Source organism: Vitis riparia, chromosome 15 (genome assembly GCF_004353265.1).
Source record: "Vitis riparia cultivar Riparia Gloire de Montpellier isolate 1030 chromosome 15, EGFV_Vit.rip_1.0, whole genome shotgun sequence".
NCBI classification, from domain to species: Eukaryota; Viridiplantae; Streptophyta; class Magnoliopsida; order Vitales; family Vitaceae; genus Vitis; species Vitis riparia.
Window position 1 is genome coordinate 7,022,832 of NC_048445.1, and position 19,098 is coordinate 7,041,929.

General features: G+C 35.1%; 2 protein-coding genes across 3 annotated transcripts; both read right to left on the reverse strand.

Annotated features, from left to right (window-relative positions):
- Nucleotides 1-89: 89 nt before the first annotated feature.
- LOC117932099 (putative pre-16S rRNA nuclease) lies at nucleotides 90-3,045 on the reverse strand. Its single transcript, XM_034853140.1, has 6 exons — nucleotides 2,573-3,045; nucleotides 2,448-2,507; nucleotides 2,253-2,365; nucleotides 1,857-1,925; nucleotides 508-559; nucleotides 90-390 (listed from the first exon to the last, which is right to left on the reverse strand). The coding sequence occupies exons 1-6, from the start codon at nucleotides 2,840-2,842 to the stop codon at nucleotides 253-255; spliced, it is 702 nt and encodes a 233-aa protein (XP_034709031.1). The 5' UTR covers nucleotides 2,843-3,045; the 3' UTR covers nucleotides 90-252.
- Nucleotides 3,046-3,228: 183 nt separating this feature from the next.
- Nucleotides 3,229-11,847, reverse strand: LOC117932098. Of its 2 annotated transcripts, XR_004654113.1 has the most exons (3): nucleotides 8,635-11,254; nucleotides 7,179-8,027; nucleotides 4,934-5,015 (listed from the first exon to the last, which is right to left on the reverse strand). XR_004654113.1 is itself a non-coding variant. In XM_034853139.1 (2 exons), exons 1-2 carry the CDS (start codon nucleotides 11,732-11,734, stop codon nucleotides 3,600-3,602), a joined length of 1,887 nt encoding a protein of 628 aa, XP_034709030.1. In that variant the 5' UTR covers nucleotides 11,735-11,847; the 3' UTR covers nucleotides 3,229-3,599. The 2 variants fall into 2 exon arrangements, 1 of the variants encoding a protein (XP_034709030.1); XM_034853139.1 differs by lacking the exons at nucleotides 7,179-8,027; nucleotides 8,635-11,254 and adding an exon at nucleotides 11,264-11,847 and having other exon boundaries at nucleotides 3,229-5,015.
- Between the last annotated feature and the right edge of the window lie 7,251 nt (nucleotides 11,848-19,098).

The following is a 19,098-nucleotide window of genomic DNA, read 5'->3' on the forward strand; positions in this document are numbered from 1 at the left end:
AGACAGATCACTCAATTCAAATCTTCCCAATGCAATCTGAAATCATCCCAAAAGAGGGGGAAAAGAGGCTGAGCTGCTGCTACAAAGAATTTCTAAGAAAAATGATTCACTACCCATGTAACAACACAACATACAAAGCATCCCAAAATACCTACTCATATTTCAAAGAATGGGGAGGACCACAAAATTGTTGAAGGCTTCTGAATCTTATTTTCTTCATTAGCCTTGACAGGAAGTAAATAAACTTAAAGGCTAACCATCAAAATCTTCAGGAAAAAAGTCTGCATCCTTGGGTGGCCCCCTTCGAAGTTTTTCTTGGAGTTCCAACTGCTTGGGCAATACGAGTTCAGTTCCCTGGCCTGCCATGGAAAAGTATCTCTCGAGTACCATCTTGAAATGAAACAAGATTGGGAGAAATAAAAGTTAAAAACCTCCATCAATTTATACTGTAAGATTTGTAGAGAAAGCAAAAAGCATGGCATTCTTATAGGGTAATCATCACATTACCATGGCAGCATAAGCATCTATTCTGTTTTGGCGAGCAGACTTGCTATGGCCCCTGCAAGGGTTTCAACAAAATTAGCTCCCTGTCCGAGTAAGTTCCCATTTTTAAGGGTAACATCTTCTGTTTCCACATATTTATAATCCTGTTCCATTTAGTAGACTTCATATACTTCATACATAAAAATTTTGGTGGAATAAATTTCAGCCTTACTCTATTTGCTAGTAGTTTGCTAGATGAGAGAAAGCATCTTGGCTAAAAATTTGAAACATAGAAGTAGAACTTGTTTGGCTGTGCTTTTACAAAACACTTCTAGCATAGAAACTGTTTTTGAAGAAAAGCTAAGCATTTGACAAAATTTAGAAAGCAGTTTTAAAAAGTTGAAAAACCACTATTTGTGTTTTCAGGAGAAACACTTGATACGTGATTATTCCAAAAACATTTCTAGAGAAAACACTTCATCTAAAAACATCTCAAAATAGAAGAACTTCCAAAGGCACTCTCATTCAAGAATATGACAGCACGAGAAGTATTTTATGCTTGCAAGGATGGGCATTTTGGGTTATTATTCCGTTAAGTTTTCCACCTCATAGTCTACAAGTAGCGTGGAAACAAGAGAAGTTGGAGGTCTTTTGACACCTTTGTATACAATTTGTATACCTTTTCCATGCCCTTTTATTAGGCGTTTTTAATAAATTCCTTTTTTGCCTAACAAAAAATAAAATAAAATACACAGAAGTTGGAATCTAATGATAGCCATACTAACTCAAACCTTTTATAAGATTTTTCATCTCCTTCTCCCATGTCCTTTCGGAAATCAAATGGAGTACCAAGATATATCATATATTTTAGTTTAAATATCAGAGAACCTAGGTTGAACACAGTAATTATGACATGTTTGGGCATCCCGTGGGAATTGCATTCAGCAATAGTGTTTTACATGTAATTTGAAACAAGTACATTGTGTTTTCATAACATCTAAGTAAATGCATTCTCATCTTCAAGTGATCTTAAGATTCTTAATTTACTATGTCATCTGTCAATCAAGGAGTGCTCTCTATGTTGTACAATTTTTGTGTGCTCGGCAAAAAGCCAAGAAAGACACATTCAACCGAACTTAATTTCGGTAAGGCATCAAGCAAAAAACCGCCCTAAATGATTCAAACTAATTAGGGACATAGCATTTTGGCAAAGATTGGGCCAACCAATATGCAAGAGGAAAACATAATAATCACTACCAATTTTTTACTCCATGCAAAGTGGGGGAAAAAAAATTGCATATATATGCAAGAAGAAAACATAAAAATGAAAACCAGTTTTCTACTCTATGCAAAGATAGAGGAAAGAAATTTACATATCAATCATGAAGCTAAGGGCCTCCTCTGATGTGCCATGTTCATCCTGCAGGTATACTCTCCAACCCCTGTATTTTAAAAGTGAGATCAACAATCCACATCCACATAAAATCCAATAAACAGATGAAAAAATAATTCCTATACTCAAAGACTGCAAATTTCCCAATTTTCTGCTTTCCCAATAGATTTGACCACCCTTGCAGCATATTCCTCAATACATAGAACCATGAAAATGGAAGCTGTTAAATATACAACTGGGGGCATAAAGACTCAAATTCAATTTCTCTATTATTACAGTTCCTACTTCAGAAATGAAGGCCACAACAGAAGAATACAAATTAACAAAAAAGAACTGCAAATAAACAAAGTGGGAGTAAAATGGGTAGAATTCTCACCTCTCCGCGGCTCTGGCGGCGAGTCTTCCGGCCACGCTTCGAACTTTGTTAGACTGAGGCGTCTCCTTCCCATCGTTAGATATTGGAAGTCCAATGATGAACTCATCAACCTCCTACACCCAACAACAATTATCTCAAACCCCCGAAAAAAACCGAAAATAAAATCAACCCGTATGTGCATATTTAGATAGGAACCTCTCTGCCTGCAATTTCTAGAAGTTGGAGTTCCAGCTTTTGGCCACGCAATTTCAGGACCTGTTAAACCCTAAAAGTTAGAGAGAGATGTAGAGAGCGATAGAAAGACTATAGAAGGTGATTACCGATAGAGGACGAACTGAGAAGCCTTTGCTGAGGGCAAGGCCAGTGCGGGACATTCCCAAGTCTACCCCCAGGCTGAACCCTCCAGTCCAGTGTGGATTGTGCTTCCGGCGAAGGGCATTTGGGAGAATTTCGTTTAAAGACACGGCCCTTATTCTTGTAGGAAGATGCGCTGAAGATAATTGCACAGACACAAGGGGATTAATGTCCTTAACAAGGGCACATGTCATGGGAGGGAGGACTCGGAATTCAACAACCATGGCTTTCGCCATTTTTCAGACAGGGAGAGATGGAGTGGGAGGAGCAGGTTTATTCAAAACGCAGCATTTTGTATACCTTCCACAGTTCCTTCAGATTTTGAAACATTGTCTTACGTGTCCATCTACCTTGCTAAAATAGGAAAATGTATTGTCACTTATCCTTTCTTCAAAATGCTGCTTCCAAATGTTCAATAAAATGAAATATACATGTTTCAATAATTTTAGGGTAAATTCTTTACAATTTTCCACAAATCATCTCCTTTGCAGGGGAATGCAGGTTCCATCCGTTCAGTGAAGCAGCAATCTAGAAAATGATCAAAACCTAAAATGGGTGCTCATTGATGTTATGGAAAACTATACTGATAAAGCAAATTGTTATGCTGCAAGCTTACAGCAGCTTACTGAAAAATTTTCAGTCATGACCAGGTTTCAATGGCAACAAACTGAGTCCTATCCTGACAAGAGACTCCACAATCTCACCCCCACCATGGTTCAGAGATGTGTGTATCACCAAAAACATGAAAAAAGGTTACTGAGCTCTATGGCCAAAACAAATTACTTCAGGAACATCTTTATGTAATGGATATAATCATATAAGAGAGATTAATGAAATCTCAGAACAATAATGTGGTCGCTCGCATGGGAATTTTAACTAAAGACCGTTCTCTGCTGCAACACATCTTGCTCAATTAGCTCTTCTTTCTTCTACTTGGGGCTCCCCCATTTTGATGACTTGTTTGGCAGAACTTAGTCAGAATGAGTCAACTTCCTATTCGGGAACTGCAACAGCTTTGTCAGCTGGTGTTGTAGAAAGAACCTGTTCAGCCCCTTTAACTTTGTTCTCTGAGGGTGCCACATCTGGGTCATCGACGGGAGGAATAACATCCTTTCCTTCAAATGCTGAAGTTTCACTCACAGTGGTGGTATTGGTACTAACACCTGACGAGGCTTCAGATGCTATCATGACAGGTTGCAGCTGACTGTTAGCTTCCGCGGTAACAGTATTCTGACCCCCCGCTTCTGATGTGGCCTGCGATTCTACAGTCTTGGTACCTTCTTTATCCTGTGTTTCCAAAGCTGACACTGGTGCTGGCTCTGGTTCTAATACAGATCCTGGTGCCATTTCTGGTGCTTGGCCTTGTTGCATATAAGGCATTGGTTGAGCTGGAAGACCTTGAGAACCGCTAACACCTTGTTGATGAACTTGAGGGATGAAGAAGTTTGATGGAGCATTAGGGTTGGATGGGATTAATGCTTGAAGTGCTCCTGCAATTATAGCTTGGTAGCCATGGAACCGCTTAAGGTTTGAATGGTGCTTTTTACCAGCCAAATGACTGTCAAAAACAACCTGAGACTCACACTTGACATTGCACAACTCACATATCAGAGGAATCATCTCTTTGGGCTTAGGGGGCTCAAATTGTCGCATGCGCTTGCCACCTCGGCCCCCTCTCATCTTACGCTTCAATCCACGCCCTGGGGCTTGAAAGTGATCCATCCTCGCTTTCCTCTCCTGTTCTTCTGTTGGTTGTGCTGAAACTTCGGACTTCTCAACTTCTGTTTGCTGCTCTTTCTCAGTTCCATTGGCTCCTGTACCCTGTGCAGGCTGTTTATCCTCAGATCCTCCAACTCTCTCAGACTGAATAACTTGTGGTTTGAAATCAGAGATGGGCATTTGTTCATTCTGCACTCCAGTTATGAGCTTGTTCAGATTCTGTAACTCTTGATATACTAGCAAATTCTTTTTATGCCTCTTTCCATTCTTGTGCTGCTCCAGGATTTCCAAAGTGTTGCAGTCAACCCTACAAAGTTCACACCATGCCATACATGGGGATCGCCAGAATGGATTGCCATGCTGTGCCATTGCAGGAAATTGTGCCTGCCCAGGATCTGATCCTGATAAAGGCTGCATGAAAGCTTGAGGTGTCTTTCCTTGGAGCTGTGAAGCCTCTCCCAGGATTAATGCTCCTGGTCCCTCGGCCATTGGAACAGATCCCAAATTTGGAGTTGATGCTGCATTATGCGGTGGGAAGTACCTGCCACCTCCCTGGCCACGTCCACTACCATCAGGTCCAAAGCCATGGGGACCAAATTGTCCCCTGCCACCACCTCTGAAGGATCTACCACCCCCTCTAAAGGGTCTACCACCCCTTCTACCTCCACCTCTATATGAAGATTGACCAATCTGCACCACATTCAAAGGGTAAAAAGGACCATGTAATGGCATGCCAAACGCTGGCATAATCAGGTAGCAATAGAGAAAACGATTGCATAAAATACAAACCAAGCAAAATATAGCATGCCATGGTACAGAATAATTCATGTATATACAACAAACAAAAAATCATCAAATACTATTACTGATTTAATGAAAATGGTACAAATCAGTGGAAAAACATGAAAATTTTAGACAAGGAAACATTGAAAATGTTGACTGAGATATGGACAGAAATAGCTCATCCTACGTAACTGGCTGATTCAATTAAACAAATAATCAGATTGAAAACTTTATAATTCAAGTTACTTGAGGTGTGAGATTCATACTGGGAAACACAAGCACCCTACAAGTACACTGATCTTGTTCAACAAACAAACCAATCACATAAAACCACATGAAGTTGAATCTGTAACATTAGCCAGAAATTTGATGCACATGAATTCAATTGAAGCAAAAAACTCAAATCAAGTCCAAATGAAACCTGCTAGAAGTTAAGAAATTTGTCAAATAGGATTAAAAAATAGACCATTGATGGAGAGGTCCAACTGAGACAAACAGAAAGACAAATATAAGAAGAAAGTTGTTCAGATTTCAGAACTAGAAACACTCACACACGCAGAGAGCCATAATGGAGAGGTCTAGTTCACAATAAACAGAAAGAGTATAATATGAATAAAGTTGTCAGATTTCAGTACTAGAAACAAACAAAAAGGAGGAGCAGAAGAAGAAGAAAAATACAAGAAAAAAATGGTTCAGATTTCAGAATTAGAAACACTGTGCACTGCATATAGAGAGAAAGAGAGGGGAGGTTGGGGTGAGACAGACCAGTGATGGAGAGGTCCAGTTCAGAACAAACAGAAAGACAAGGACAAGAAAACTAAAATTGTTCAGATTTCAGAGCTAGAAACACATATGTGCACATGCATGCTTGACTGCACACACATGGCAGAAGTGTAAGGAGGTTGTATTAGCCGGCACCAGTAGGAGGTAGAAGTAGGCAGTAAAGAAGAACACAAGCATAATGAATTATATAATCTGCTAAAAGATAGATGGTTGCTAACTACAACTTCAAGCAAGCACAAGCTTTGACTAGCTTATGTATATTACATGGATTTAGCTGAATATGTCTAAATCACCAAATCCATCCCAAGTACTTCTTGTTGCTTCCCTGTGGAACTTACTTCAGCTGACTAGGGATTGGAATCTGATATTCATTAGTGAATCTCACAACAAGACTTGGAAATGGTGAATTGCCCTATGGAGCTTCTGAGGTTTGAGCTCAAACGAGTGGGGAGTGAGGAGTGGGGACGGATGTTTTGACATGGAAGATCACTAGTGACTTGATTTTAAGCGATATCAATTATTAAAGCTGACTGGAAATTGGAATCTGATATTCATTAGTGAATCTCACAAGAAGACTTGGAAATGGTGAATTGCCCTATGGAGCTTCTGAGGTTTGAGCTCAGACGAGTGGGGAGCACAGAGTGGGGACAGATGTTTTGACACGGAAGATGACTAGTGACTTGATTTTAAGCGATATCCTTTATTAAAGCTGAGTTTCAAAGGAAGGAATGCCAAATTTTCAGAGATTTGGAGATCCTTGGCCACCTCAGAAAGGAAACTGGAAAGAACTTTCAAGTCCATGTATTAGGATAGAAGAGGAAATGGAGGATTAAGTCATTGTCTCATAGATTTCATTGATTGTTTGGATTCCGAGTTTGAAGGTTGTGTATGATCATGATCTTTCCTTTAATTTGGTCATTTGGGTGCTACCTGTATGCTCTTTATACATTGCTTTCCTCCCTTGTTGCTTTTCTATAATATTTATTTTACCCCAAAAAGGGATTTTAGAACCATTTTCCTGTTTTTGAGTCAGCAAAAAGAAGTCATAATTCCTCCTTTATAAAAAGCAATGTCAGGTGATATCTGTTTAATTTGGGTTTTATTTTACAAACTTAAGAAATGACCAAAAATGAAGTTGGGCTTCATCAGTGATATTACAATGTGTTCATTTTAAGCATCTAATTGAATTAGAATCATCACATTACATAACTAAAATTCAATACTATAAATACAAAGAGCAAGAACACAACAAAAACAAATATATGCAAATAATCCAATACAACAAACCTTTTCAGTTCATTTTTCAAAAGATCTGATTTGCATCTTTCACAATGAGACAACATCTGCTGACAAAATTTAAACTGTATTTTAGTTGAAAAATGGGTCTATTAAGGTTCTGAAAGTCAATCTTCAGGTTGACATACCTAATATTAATATCATATTTTCAAACTACAAGTGAGCTATCCTATAAGAAGCCTACATTTTTAGATCATTCCCATTAATGAAAGGCTCAATACTCAATTACAGGAACAGACATATGCAAAGCCACTTTTCTTAAAGGACAACATCGAATGTAAAACATCACATAGGATCACATCCTCTTGAGAATAAAAAAAAGCCAAGTCTTGAAAATGGAGTGTTGGCCCTGCTTTCTTAAGGTAGAGCTTGCTACCAGATTTGAAATCAAACCCAATAATCAGTTTCTTTTAAATACTGGTTTTTTCCAAGATCCTACTCCACCTTCGGATGACCCATTTGATGTTTTGACATGACATCTTCCTTCCTTTCAATAACTAACGAGCATCAGGAAAAAAATTAAAAAGAAAAAAGAAAATTTACGTTTTGTTCTTAAAGTCTGGAGTTGGAATTTTTGATGGGATAGGCCTAAGCGTCAGGGGAAACCATTAGATTGCAAAAGATAACATTTCCTCATTACGCTTGAGCTACAACCCATGGTTTCTATGACCATTTCTTCAAAGATCCCAACTGTTTGAAGAATAAAAAGACCCACCAGTTATTCTCCACCAAAAACTCTCATAGCATCCATCTTCTCCACATATTTTTGGCAGCACCGTGGTGTGAGGTGTATCCTCGAGATGCTCAATTTAGAACCCTCAAGATAGGCTCACCGCTCACCTAAGTCCAAAATAGAGAACAAAACACCTTGTTCAAAAAGAAAAGAAAAGAAAAGAAATTTCCCTGTACCACATCCTTAACTGCAGGACACACTGCATGATTCAGATAATAAGGCCATACAGTTAAGCAGCGGAACAAGCTCATAAGTGCCTCCACATGACTATAACAATGAGCTGAGTGCTAAACCAAATGATAACTATCACATCCAACTATGTGAGTCAACACAATAGCTAACACACAAGTTTGGGAAAGATAGTGATCATTTGATCTAAAAGAGTGTACCAGAGAAGGATACCAACAAGCTCACATGAACTCTAAAGCAACCAACCATGTTCCATTGGTATGGCATCAATAAGGTGGCACCTAAAGCAATTGCCACATTTGCCTCATTGACAGGGTGGAAGATCTTATTAAGGGTAAGCCTTATATGGTTGCTTTAGGGCTCTGTGCCAAGTTTATAGAACCCTTTTCTTCATCTTTGAAGAATAACTAGACAGTAGTGCTGAGGATTTAGTGCAAATCAGCCCTATCGTCTCAATTATATTTCTATAGGAGATCAAAGGAGCACCTAACAAGAAATTCACTCCCATGTGCAAAATATTTGTACCATGTCAAGAGTGGAATCTTCAAATCAGCACAAATCTTGTGACTAAGAACTTCTTCAGTGAAACCAACATCTTAAGGTGGGAAGTAAACAAGCTGAGCAGAGCCGAGCCAAGTGGAGAAACAGGCTGTTTGTGTGCCTCATGATAAAACTGTAATCATGTTAGATAGCTTATTCTTCCAAACTCAAATTTCAATAAAATTCAAAATTCCTTGTGTCTTGTTAGAATGCGATGCATCATAGAAATTTAACATCCTGAAATCTCAAAATTAGCGCTTAACAATTTTGGCCCTTCCATTTAAATTCACCTGTTATCAAAATTGATGCCAAAACCAAGAATAAAATCACATTTCATATGTTCTCTAAGCTGTAACAAGGAGACATAGAAAACACTGCTAAGGATAACAAACATATGAGTTAAGCTAGATAAGATCCCCGATAATAATACAACAACAACCCCCCTCCCAAACAAACGAAAACAAAATCCCCTTCAAACCACAAATTAAGAAGGTTTTTAATATAGACCATCCATATATATTGAAGAGATCTAATAACCAAGGAAACCTAGCCAATCTAAAGACATTATATAATCCATTGAAAGCAGAGAAGAGAAAAAACCTTTCATTGCCAAATTAAACAAACAAATTGGCATTTAAATGACGATGATGACTACTTTTAACACAAGGTATGATCATGCAGCATGCTTATTAACACCTAAGGCACACCTAAGGAGCAAAAGTATGCTGAAGCCTAGTCACAAAACACAGACCAAGGCCTATTGCCTGAGCTGAGTGAGGCACAATCAATGTGTTCAATTTCAATAAAGATAAAATTATAAAATTTTAATAATGCAGTAATGCAAAGGGCCCGATCAATATGGAAAAAAAAAAAAAAGAGCATTAGATTAGCCAAAGCTGACTAAAAATATAGTATTGGTCATTAACCATGTATAGGCAAGATATACAACACTAATGCAGAAGTCAAAGTAAAAGAAGAATTTTGGGGAAGAAAACAAATAGAAATCTTACAAGACAACAACCTTAGTGAAAAATTTTGAGGAAAAAAATAGTAAGGATAATTTCAGGTAAAAAAAATTTACAAAATAATTTCAAACGAGGATTGCTAAGCTATGTTGCATGACACTGCAGCATTATGTGATCGGACCCAATGACCCATTTGACAGTTTGAAAAAGAGTCAAAAGGTTTACTAGGTTTTTTCTTTTTTTGCACCTAGGGACACAATTAACAACTGTATCGTGCAGACTAACACATTATCACTGTAGTGGATTTGGTGGGAAATGTTCACTTTCTACAGCCAACATAAGGGGTAAGATGAGAAAAATACCCACTACAAGATTATTGTGCTTTCCTTTGGGGCCTCTAAAAAATCTAAAGCAGTTTAGGATTTGGCATGGAAAGAGTGGAAAGAAGGTTGACAAATAGGAAGAGGCTGTATCAGTCAAACAGAGGGATGATAACTCTTATCAAGAGTACCCATTCAAGCATTTCAGTCTATGTTATATTCATCTTTATCATCCCTGTCTCTTGGAGAAGTTGCAGAGGGACTTCCAGTGGGGAGGTTGGAGGAGGGTAGGAAAATGCTTCTGATGAAGGAGGGAGAATATGAGGGGAAGGAGGGGCTTACATGGCACTTCATTGATGGAATGTCGCCTGGTGCATATTAAGTGAAAGAAATCATTTTTTTTTTTTAATTTTTTGGCATGAGGTTTCAAAGGTGAAACTCGAAGAGACCGTTCCCCATTTTTTTTACATGTGTTGACTGCGAAGGCTATTAGAATAAGAACCTGCTGCTTTCAGGACATTTTTTCTTTTTGACAGTTTGAGCTCTCTTGGATACAGAAATTCTTTTTCCTGTAGCTTTTCATTATTCCTTTCCCATCTCTTTCCTATCATTAGGGATCTAAAATTAATCCCACCAATAAACTTGGATTCTGTTGGGGTTCATTCAATCTAGCCTTGTTGATCCTTGCCTATCAAAAGAAATGGTTGCAGGCATTCAGTGACACCTTATACCAATTTCTTGCTGTTCCCCACGTAGAAATCCTATCTGTCTCTGTTTGTCTGACAAACATTCCCCATCTGTACTACCTCCATTCTGGGGGCAAAAAATCTAAATTCCTAGTGCTTACCACATTTACACTTGCCCCAAGCTAAACAAAATCTATGTTCATATAATTTTTGTAACCACCCCATAGTAATGTTTCCATACAACCCCATAAAAATAAAATGCATTGTCCAAAGGAGAAAAACTAATAAACAAAATGCATACTGAAGTAATGAAACTCTCAAATTACCCTAATCATGAATCTCAAATTAGCCACTAACCACAAAAAAATAGATAAATTCAGGGAAAACGTATACAATGAGATAAATAATTAACAACACATAAATAATGCCAAACCCAGATAAAACTAAAGCCACATATTAAAGAAAACAGGAAATCACAATTAAATCTGTTAAGACCCAAATACTAAAATTCGCCAATGCCAAAAAGAAGGGGACAATCCAGCAATGTCAAGGCTACACAATCAAAACCCTAATTCAAAAAACACACAAAAGGATTTATCAAATTGAGCAACATGCTATTAAAATTAATAAACAAACCCATTACCGGTGGGCGAACAGGACCAGGACCAAAACCTCCATTGTTGACTTGCCACTGCTCCGCAGAACCCTGAGCCGAATCCATATTTCCGGCCATCTGGAACAAGTTAGACCCAGCTTGAGCCGAATCGGGATAACCCATATGTTGTTGTTGCTGCTGCTGCTGCTGTTCATGAACCCCCTGTGGGTAATAAGCATTGTGGGGAGCCTGCAAATGGGCATAGTCAGGTCCTACCGTGTGGGTGGGTTCAGGCGGAATTGGGACCCCAGGAGGGTGAATCGAAGTGGGTTGCTGCTGATTCTGGTAATCAGTGGCGTAGGGTTGTGGATAGTACCCATATTGCTGGTCTTGATTGTATGTGTAATAGGCTTGTGCTGACAGATCGTAGGCTTGAACTTGAGATGGATCATAGGGCTGAGAGGATTGAAGATGATACTGGTAGAATTGTTGGTGTTGTTGCTGCTGCTGTTGATCCATGGTAGGTTGTTGATGGGTGTTTAGGGCTTTGGACGGGTTGATTTTCCTGGATGTTCATTCCATTGTGTTGAATGATAAATGGGGCGTAGAAGTGAAGATTTTGTGAATTTACAGGGGATTTGAGAATGAAATTCTCTGGGTTTTAATTTCTTCTAGAAGTTTTACGTATAATTATAAAATTAGTATACAAAAACTAAAAATTAGGAAAATAATCACATTCCAAAACACCGAAAATATACCATGAAATCTAAGTCGTTGGAAGAAAGTTATAGTAATTAAATTAAGATATAAAATAATAAGATTTTATATCTTATAGATTGCTTAAGAGTTTTTTAATACTTATCTTATTAAGATATATTTCGATATGAACACTAAAATTTAGCAATTACTAAATAAAAAGTAGGATTTATATAATAAATGTAATGGAAAATAATAAAAAAAATAAATTATTATTAATATTAATATTTAAAATAATATTTCATATTTTTACCACTTGATATTTAAAAATGTTAGTCATCTTAAAACCTTGAATTACACTCTTGCTCTAAGAAACAAAAATGAAAATGAATGAATGAAAAAATATCCTTTCATGGAGGATTTATAACAGAGGTCATACCCGAGTCTATCACCTTAATCAACACACAAAAGTCTTTACCTGAAAAACATTAAAATCTATCAAATGAAGACAAAGTCTAATGAATAGTTACAATACACAAGTATTAGGATAATTAATTCATATTAAAGATAGTTCTAAAACATATCATGTAATAAATTTGATAAATAAAAATTAGCGTAGAATAATTATAATAGCATTTAAAAAAAGCATGAGATGTAAAACATGCAATCATTAGTTGAACATATCTATGATAAATTGATTATCTATATAAAAGCCTATTACTCGTGGTAAACTCCCACATCTATATGATATTTAGGATGTGAGTACCTCCAATTACAATACCAAAGAACTCATCTTTTTGGTCATCTCATTAGAGATGCACTTTGTCGCTTTTTGCAAAGCCAAGGGAAGGGAGAGGGGGGATTTGAACCCCTCCCCTCATGTTTAAACTTTAAGCTTCTAACCAGCTTAACTACATTCTTTTTATGTTTATTAATTGAGTTAGTTATATATATATAAAAATAAATTATATTATTTTTTTAAAAAAAATTAAAGGCTCCAACGGTCATGTGACCGTTGGAGCCTAGCTCCAGCCCATGTGACCGTTGGAGCTAAGCCTCCAACGGTCACATGGCCAATTATTTTGAATTTTGAATTTTGAATTTTGTTAACCTTCCTATAAATACATTTTCTTCCTTTCCATTTTTTCATCAAATTCTCTCTATTTCTCTCACATTCTACAATATTTCAAATTCTTTTATTTTTTCCTCAAATTATACAATATTGTTGGTGGTGCAAAACAAGCATTGGTGGCTCCAAGAGTTCAAATTTGCTAGGAATTTCTGCATCGGTTCTCTAATTGAGTAACATACTTCACCCCTACTACTTTATTTTTTTGTTACATTTTTTTTTTATATTTATTAATTTATTATTTTTGGCATAATATTTTATCAATAATTATAATATGACAAGTGCTTCTTCATCTAGTCCATGTGATGAAATATCATCAAACAAAAAATTTACTTCAAATATATGGAATTTTTTTGATAGAATAGAAATAATTTTAGAAAATAATAAAAAAGAAATAAAAGCAAAATGTAAAATTTGTAATAAATTTCTTACTGGTGGCTCAAATGCAGGCACAAGTCATTTAAAAAGACATCATGAAAATTGTAAAACTAAAAATAATGTAGATATTAGAAATTATATGCAATTAGGTAAAAATGAAAGTGGAAATTTAAAAACATTTTCTTATGATGAATCTAACTGTCGTGAAGAAATGATTGATTATATAATAAGAGCATAACAACCTTTCAACATGATGGAAACTCATGATTTTGCAGGAACAATTCAACAAGGTATTAATCCTCAATTTAAAGGTTGGTCTGGAAATACAGTTAAAAGAGATATTATGAAAAAAATTTATACACAAAAAGAAATTATAAAATTTTTTTTTGCAAATTTTGAAGGAAATATTTGTTTAACATCTAATATTTGGACATCTTTAACTCACACTGGTTTTTTATGTATAACTGCTCACTACATTGATAATGAATGGAAATTAAATAAAAGAATAATTTCATTTAAATTAATAAATGCTCCACATAGTGGTAAAAATATAGCATCTTTAATAAATGATGAAATTATAGATTTAGGCATTCGTGATAAAATATTGACAATAACATTAGATAATGCTGCTAATAATGATGCAGCAACACATAGACTAAAATGATATTGGCAAGTAAAAGAAGATCATGCTAAAATATTTCATGTGCATTGTTGTGCACATATTTTAAATTTAATTGTAAAGGATGGATTAAAAAATGTTGATAGTACATTGGAAAAAATTAGAGGCATTGCATATAGTATTAATAGTTCTCAAGCAAAACATGAATTATTTTTTATTGTTGCAAAATGTTAAATATGAAAAGAAAAAATATAAATTTGGATATGGCCATTAGATGGAATTCCACATATAAACTTTTACAAAATATTACAAAATATAGAAAAGTAGTCGAATTATATGAAATACAATTAATTAACAATGACTGTGAAGCAGATATTTATGCATTAAATGATTATGATTGGCATATTGCGGATCTTTTAAGAGATCTTTTTGAAATTTTTGATACTTCAACAAACATTTTTTGTGGTATATATCATCCAACTTCAAATCGAGTTATTATGCAAATAACTAATATTTTTATTGTACTTCAAAAATATTTAAGTTTTGAAATATTTAGTGATACAATATTTGCAATGATAGAAAAATTTAGAAAATATTGGGGAGAAATACCTTTAATTTTTTATATTGCTTTAATTGTGGACCCTAGATTGAAATTTGAAGCTTTGGATGAATGGTTAACAATTATTTATTTTAATGACCAAATAAAAATTGAAGAAATTAAAAATGAAATAAATTCATTATTATATAATTTATATAACTCTTATAAAGAAAAATATGGTAATGATATTAATACTATTAAATTACCACCTACATCTACAAACTCCTCATCTTTTTATAAAGGAGCTCTAGAAATGTTGAAAAGTCGAAAAAAGACAACAAATAGTTCTCCAAATAATACATCTGATTTAGATAAATATCTTAATACTGATATAATTTCATTTGAAGATCAAGATTTGATATTTTAATATGGTGGAAATCACATCAACACAAATATCATGTGCTTTCTATAATTGCTCGTGATGTACTAACAGTTCCTGTGAGTACAGTTGCATCAGAAGCTGCTTTTAGTCTAGGTGAAAGAGTAGTTAGTAAAAAACGATGCAACTTAGCGCCAGATGTTATTGAAGCAGGGATATGTGTGAAAGATTGGGAAATAGCAGATAAAAGGATGTACAATTCCATTCGAGAAATAGAGATGCTTGCCGATATGGAATCTTTAAAATTATCAAGATCTTCATGGATGCATGATAGTTCACCATCACCGCCAGAAAATAATGACTAAATGTATATTATATTTTTATTTTTATTTTTTGTGGTTGAAAAATACAGATGATTGACAAATAAATAGGTGTCAACCTAGTTGGGATGTATTTATTTTGTAGTGATGTAAACTTTTCCCACATTTTCAAATGTAATTATACATTCAATGAATAAAATTTTGAAATGAATATTTTTTTTAATACTTCTTATTTTTTTAGTTTTTTTTTTAAGGGACTGGCCTAAGGGCGGGCCTACGGGCCTAAAATTAGGCCCGCGGCCCGGCCCGCCCAGAAACGGGCTCAGGCCGGGCTCGGGCCCGACGGGCTTGGGTCGGGCTTTAGCCCATCGGGCCGGGCCAGGCCTAAAGCGGGCCGCGGGCTTTTTGGAGACCCTTAAACAAAACTATACAAAACACTTTACAAGTACACATATTATCATGCTTATCAAATATCAATGTCCAAAAAATTCAACAATTTGATATATTATAATAGGGTATTTAATGTGTATACTTGTTATCATGTCTATAGATATCAATGTCCAAATAGTCCTAACAATTTGATATATTATAATAAGGTATTTAATGTCATTGTAAATATATGTATGATAATAAATAATTTTTTGAAGATAAGTAATATTCATTTTTGTAAACTCAACATAAATAATGTGCATTTTGATCAAATAAGAATTTGACATATGCCTCGTACTTCTAGAAAAATTATAGAAATAACATATATAACATAAGAGATATTTATTTCATGAACTTGCAGCCAAGTTATTACAAAATTTGTCTCAACTATAGGATTTACCCTAACAAAAGAACATTTAAATAAATACCGAGATTTGAAAATTTAGTCAAGAAATGGGAATTAAAATCCTAAGGTCTTTCTAAACTACTTTGACATAGATTATACTCTAAACGGAAATATGTAAATTTTCTAAAAATAAAAAAAATTAGGCAAATGAAGTCCAATTCAAGTAAAACTTGAGCTAACGAGTTTGTTGACGAGTCTTAAAAACTTTAAGAATTAATAATTAAGTCAAATGGTCACCAAAGAACTATCAACTAAGCCTCAACCTAAATCAATTTTATAGTTTCCCAAAATAGAATACTTTGAAATTCTATTCAATTTCTTGATTTTTCTCACTAATCAAACAAGCTCTAAAAATTATGAAACTCTCCAAATCTATTATATGATGAGTATAGAATATTTTAAAAATAGTTTATAAACCCAAAAACAACTCGAATAATACCAAAAGTATTGGAATCCAAAATTGTCATAGTATACACTCTTGAAAACTATTAATAGTTACCAAATTATTTTCCTATGTAAACGGACTTGGAATTAAGTGAAATCGGATTTTACAATTTCCTTTGGAGTGTAATAACATATAAAATTAATTAGAAATCAGGATACTTAGCCAAAATATCCTAGAACATTGAGATATACAAGTGATTCAAAACTATCTTAGTCAAACCATTTTATTTTTCATCTATGTCTCCAAAAATTTTATATTAAGTATCATGATTTTGAAAAACATGGTTAGATTTATTAAAGAGTCTAGAATTTTATAAGAATAGTTAGGAGTCTTCATATCTTTTCGAAAAATCACAAAATTTGAAATATTTCATATTGGTTAAAATATAAAAAATAAGGTATTCATTTTTCATGAGAATTTTGTTCTTTTTATATATTTCTCTTCATTAAATCAATTCAAATATATTAAACATGATGGAGCTTTAAGTTGAGTCTCTTTCTAATAGAGCTTGGTGATCTGAATTTTATTTGTTCCGACTCGAAAAGCTCGTAATGCGACATATATGATGAAATTAAAATTATGAGATTTTTTAAGGGGTGTATGGTGGTAGTAGAGGGATCTAGCTTCAAAAATAATTTTGATTTCTTAGTTACTTTTAATTACTTAAATTGAGGTTCAAATTTTAATATTTTAAAGTTAAAAAATTTATGAGTTAAGAGAAATTAATTCAACTATAAAAATTAGGAAATTTTATCAAAATTATATTTAGAAATATATCTTAGTTATTACAATTTAATATAGTACTTCAGTCCTCTACATTTACTTTTAAACTAAAAAAATTATTTTTATTCCTTAAATTCTCTCCAAAATTTGTTGTACAATCTTTGCTTATTTAATTAAAGTCTTTTTTTTCTTCCTAATAATTTTTAATTATTTATTTATAAATTTTTAAAATGGAAAATTTTACCTTTTAAATGATGATCCTTTAATATATAGCGAATCCAAAGGCCACTAAGATCCGCAGAATTTATAAATATTTTTAAAGTGGAAGAAGAATGAATTTCATGCTTTGTAATAACAGTTGGGACGAAGATGTCTTTGTCGAAGATCTACCATAAGAAACCCTCAGCCTAAGATTTGTTTACAAATGAATAAAACATTTCATATATGTAGGGACTACCCCCAAATGCCCACATGGCAACCTCGCACAGCACCCCTCCATGGGACACGTGGCACATCAACTCTCTATCCGGATTCCCTCAGGGGGGCATACGGCACTCTCAAACCCACTATCCGGACGACCCCTCTCTTGTCCGGACATGTGGTCCGGACCCAACGCTAGCAACTTAACCAAAAGCCTTAGCCGCGAAACGCGGGCCATCTTGGTTTACATTGCCAGAAGCACTTTCGACGGGACCATACTAAGTCACTTTAGACAACCTGTCACAGCCCGCATTCCGCCGCCTGCAGAGCGAAAGGATAGGAACGACGACAAGTCATCCCCCCCACGATCTCTGACAACCGCCTACAGGACAATGATGACTCTGCCACTACCTCAGCGTCATCATGACAAACCAAAAAATCTTCCCACCATTAAAGGGAACAGAGCTTCTGACACTATAAAAGGACCCTCATGCGAGGAGAGAAGGTAAGCTTTCTTACTCAGTACAAATTGGAGATTGATTATCAGAGAGAAAGCTAACAAAACCATCGAAGGGTGTGTCCAGACAACCTATTCGGACGTCTTTTGCAGGTTGATCGAAGCAAGAATCATCTTCAGTTGAAAGGGAGCGTCCATCTAGCTACTGCGAGGACCCCAGTGACGCGAGGCTTCAACAATATACACTGCATGTTTTTCTTCAGCAGCTGTGCCAAGATAGAAGTGTATTTGGGATGTGTGGGATGCTCACCTCTGTCTAGCATGACTCTTGTTCTGTGCTTGCAGTGTATCGGTGTCCCTCCACTGAATATCATTATCTGTCCATCTTAGGATGTAGACAAATAAAAATTGTCCGAGCACTAAATACGAAAGACATTAAGCGCATCGAATGTCACAACCGTTACTAAGTATAAACGTCAAACTATAAAGTTCAAAGCCGTTACGAGCCAACTAATCATTGGTGTTAAAGACAATAGTCAAAGGTAACACATTATTTTTAGGTAAGGATAAATAATCAGTAATCACCATAAGAAGTCAAAAAAGAATAACTTTAATGTGATTAATTTTGTTCAATGTGCTTTTTACTTAAAAAAAAAATTACTTTAAAAAATTTACTTTTTTCCATTTTTTATAGCTTATACAAAATATTTTTTCATATTTAATAAAAATTTTACAATATCAATATTATCCTTTAAAAATTGTAACTTTCGCTTTACCTTCCCCTTCCCATTCAAGCAAAAATCATGAATTAGGAAACTGTCCCAAATGAGGTTATACAAACTTCAGAACTGGAGATAACAGAGACTGAAATTGAAAGTGGCTGGCACAATAAGAAAGAGCTCTCATAGCTGTTTCAAGCAACCTGTAATTCATGACAAACACAG

Coding starts and splice junctions, on each gene's coding strand:
- LOC117932098 (XM_034853139.1), bottom strand. CDS start 11,734: ATGGATCAACAGCAGCAGCAACAACACCAACAATTCTACCAGTATCAT. Junction 5,016..11,263: donor CTGGTCCTGTTCGCCCACCG/GTAATGGGTTTG, acceptor AATGTGGTGCAG/ATTGGTCAATCTTCATATAG.
- LOC117932099 (XM_034853140.1), bottom strand. CDS start 2,842: ATGGCGAAAGCCATGGTTGTTGAATTCCGAGTCCTCCCTCCCATGACA. Junction 2,366..2,447: donor TAGAAATTGCAGGCAGAGAG/GTTCCTATCTAA, acceptor TGTTGGGTGTAG/GAGGTTGATGAGTTCATCAT. Junction 560..1,856: donor CTTAGCTTCATGATTGATAT/GTAAATTTCTTT, acceptor AAACCCTTGCAG/GGGCCATAGCAAGTCTGCTC.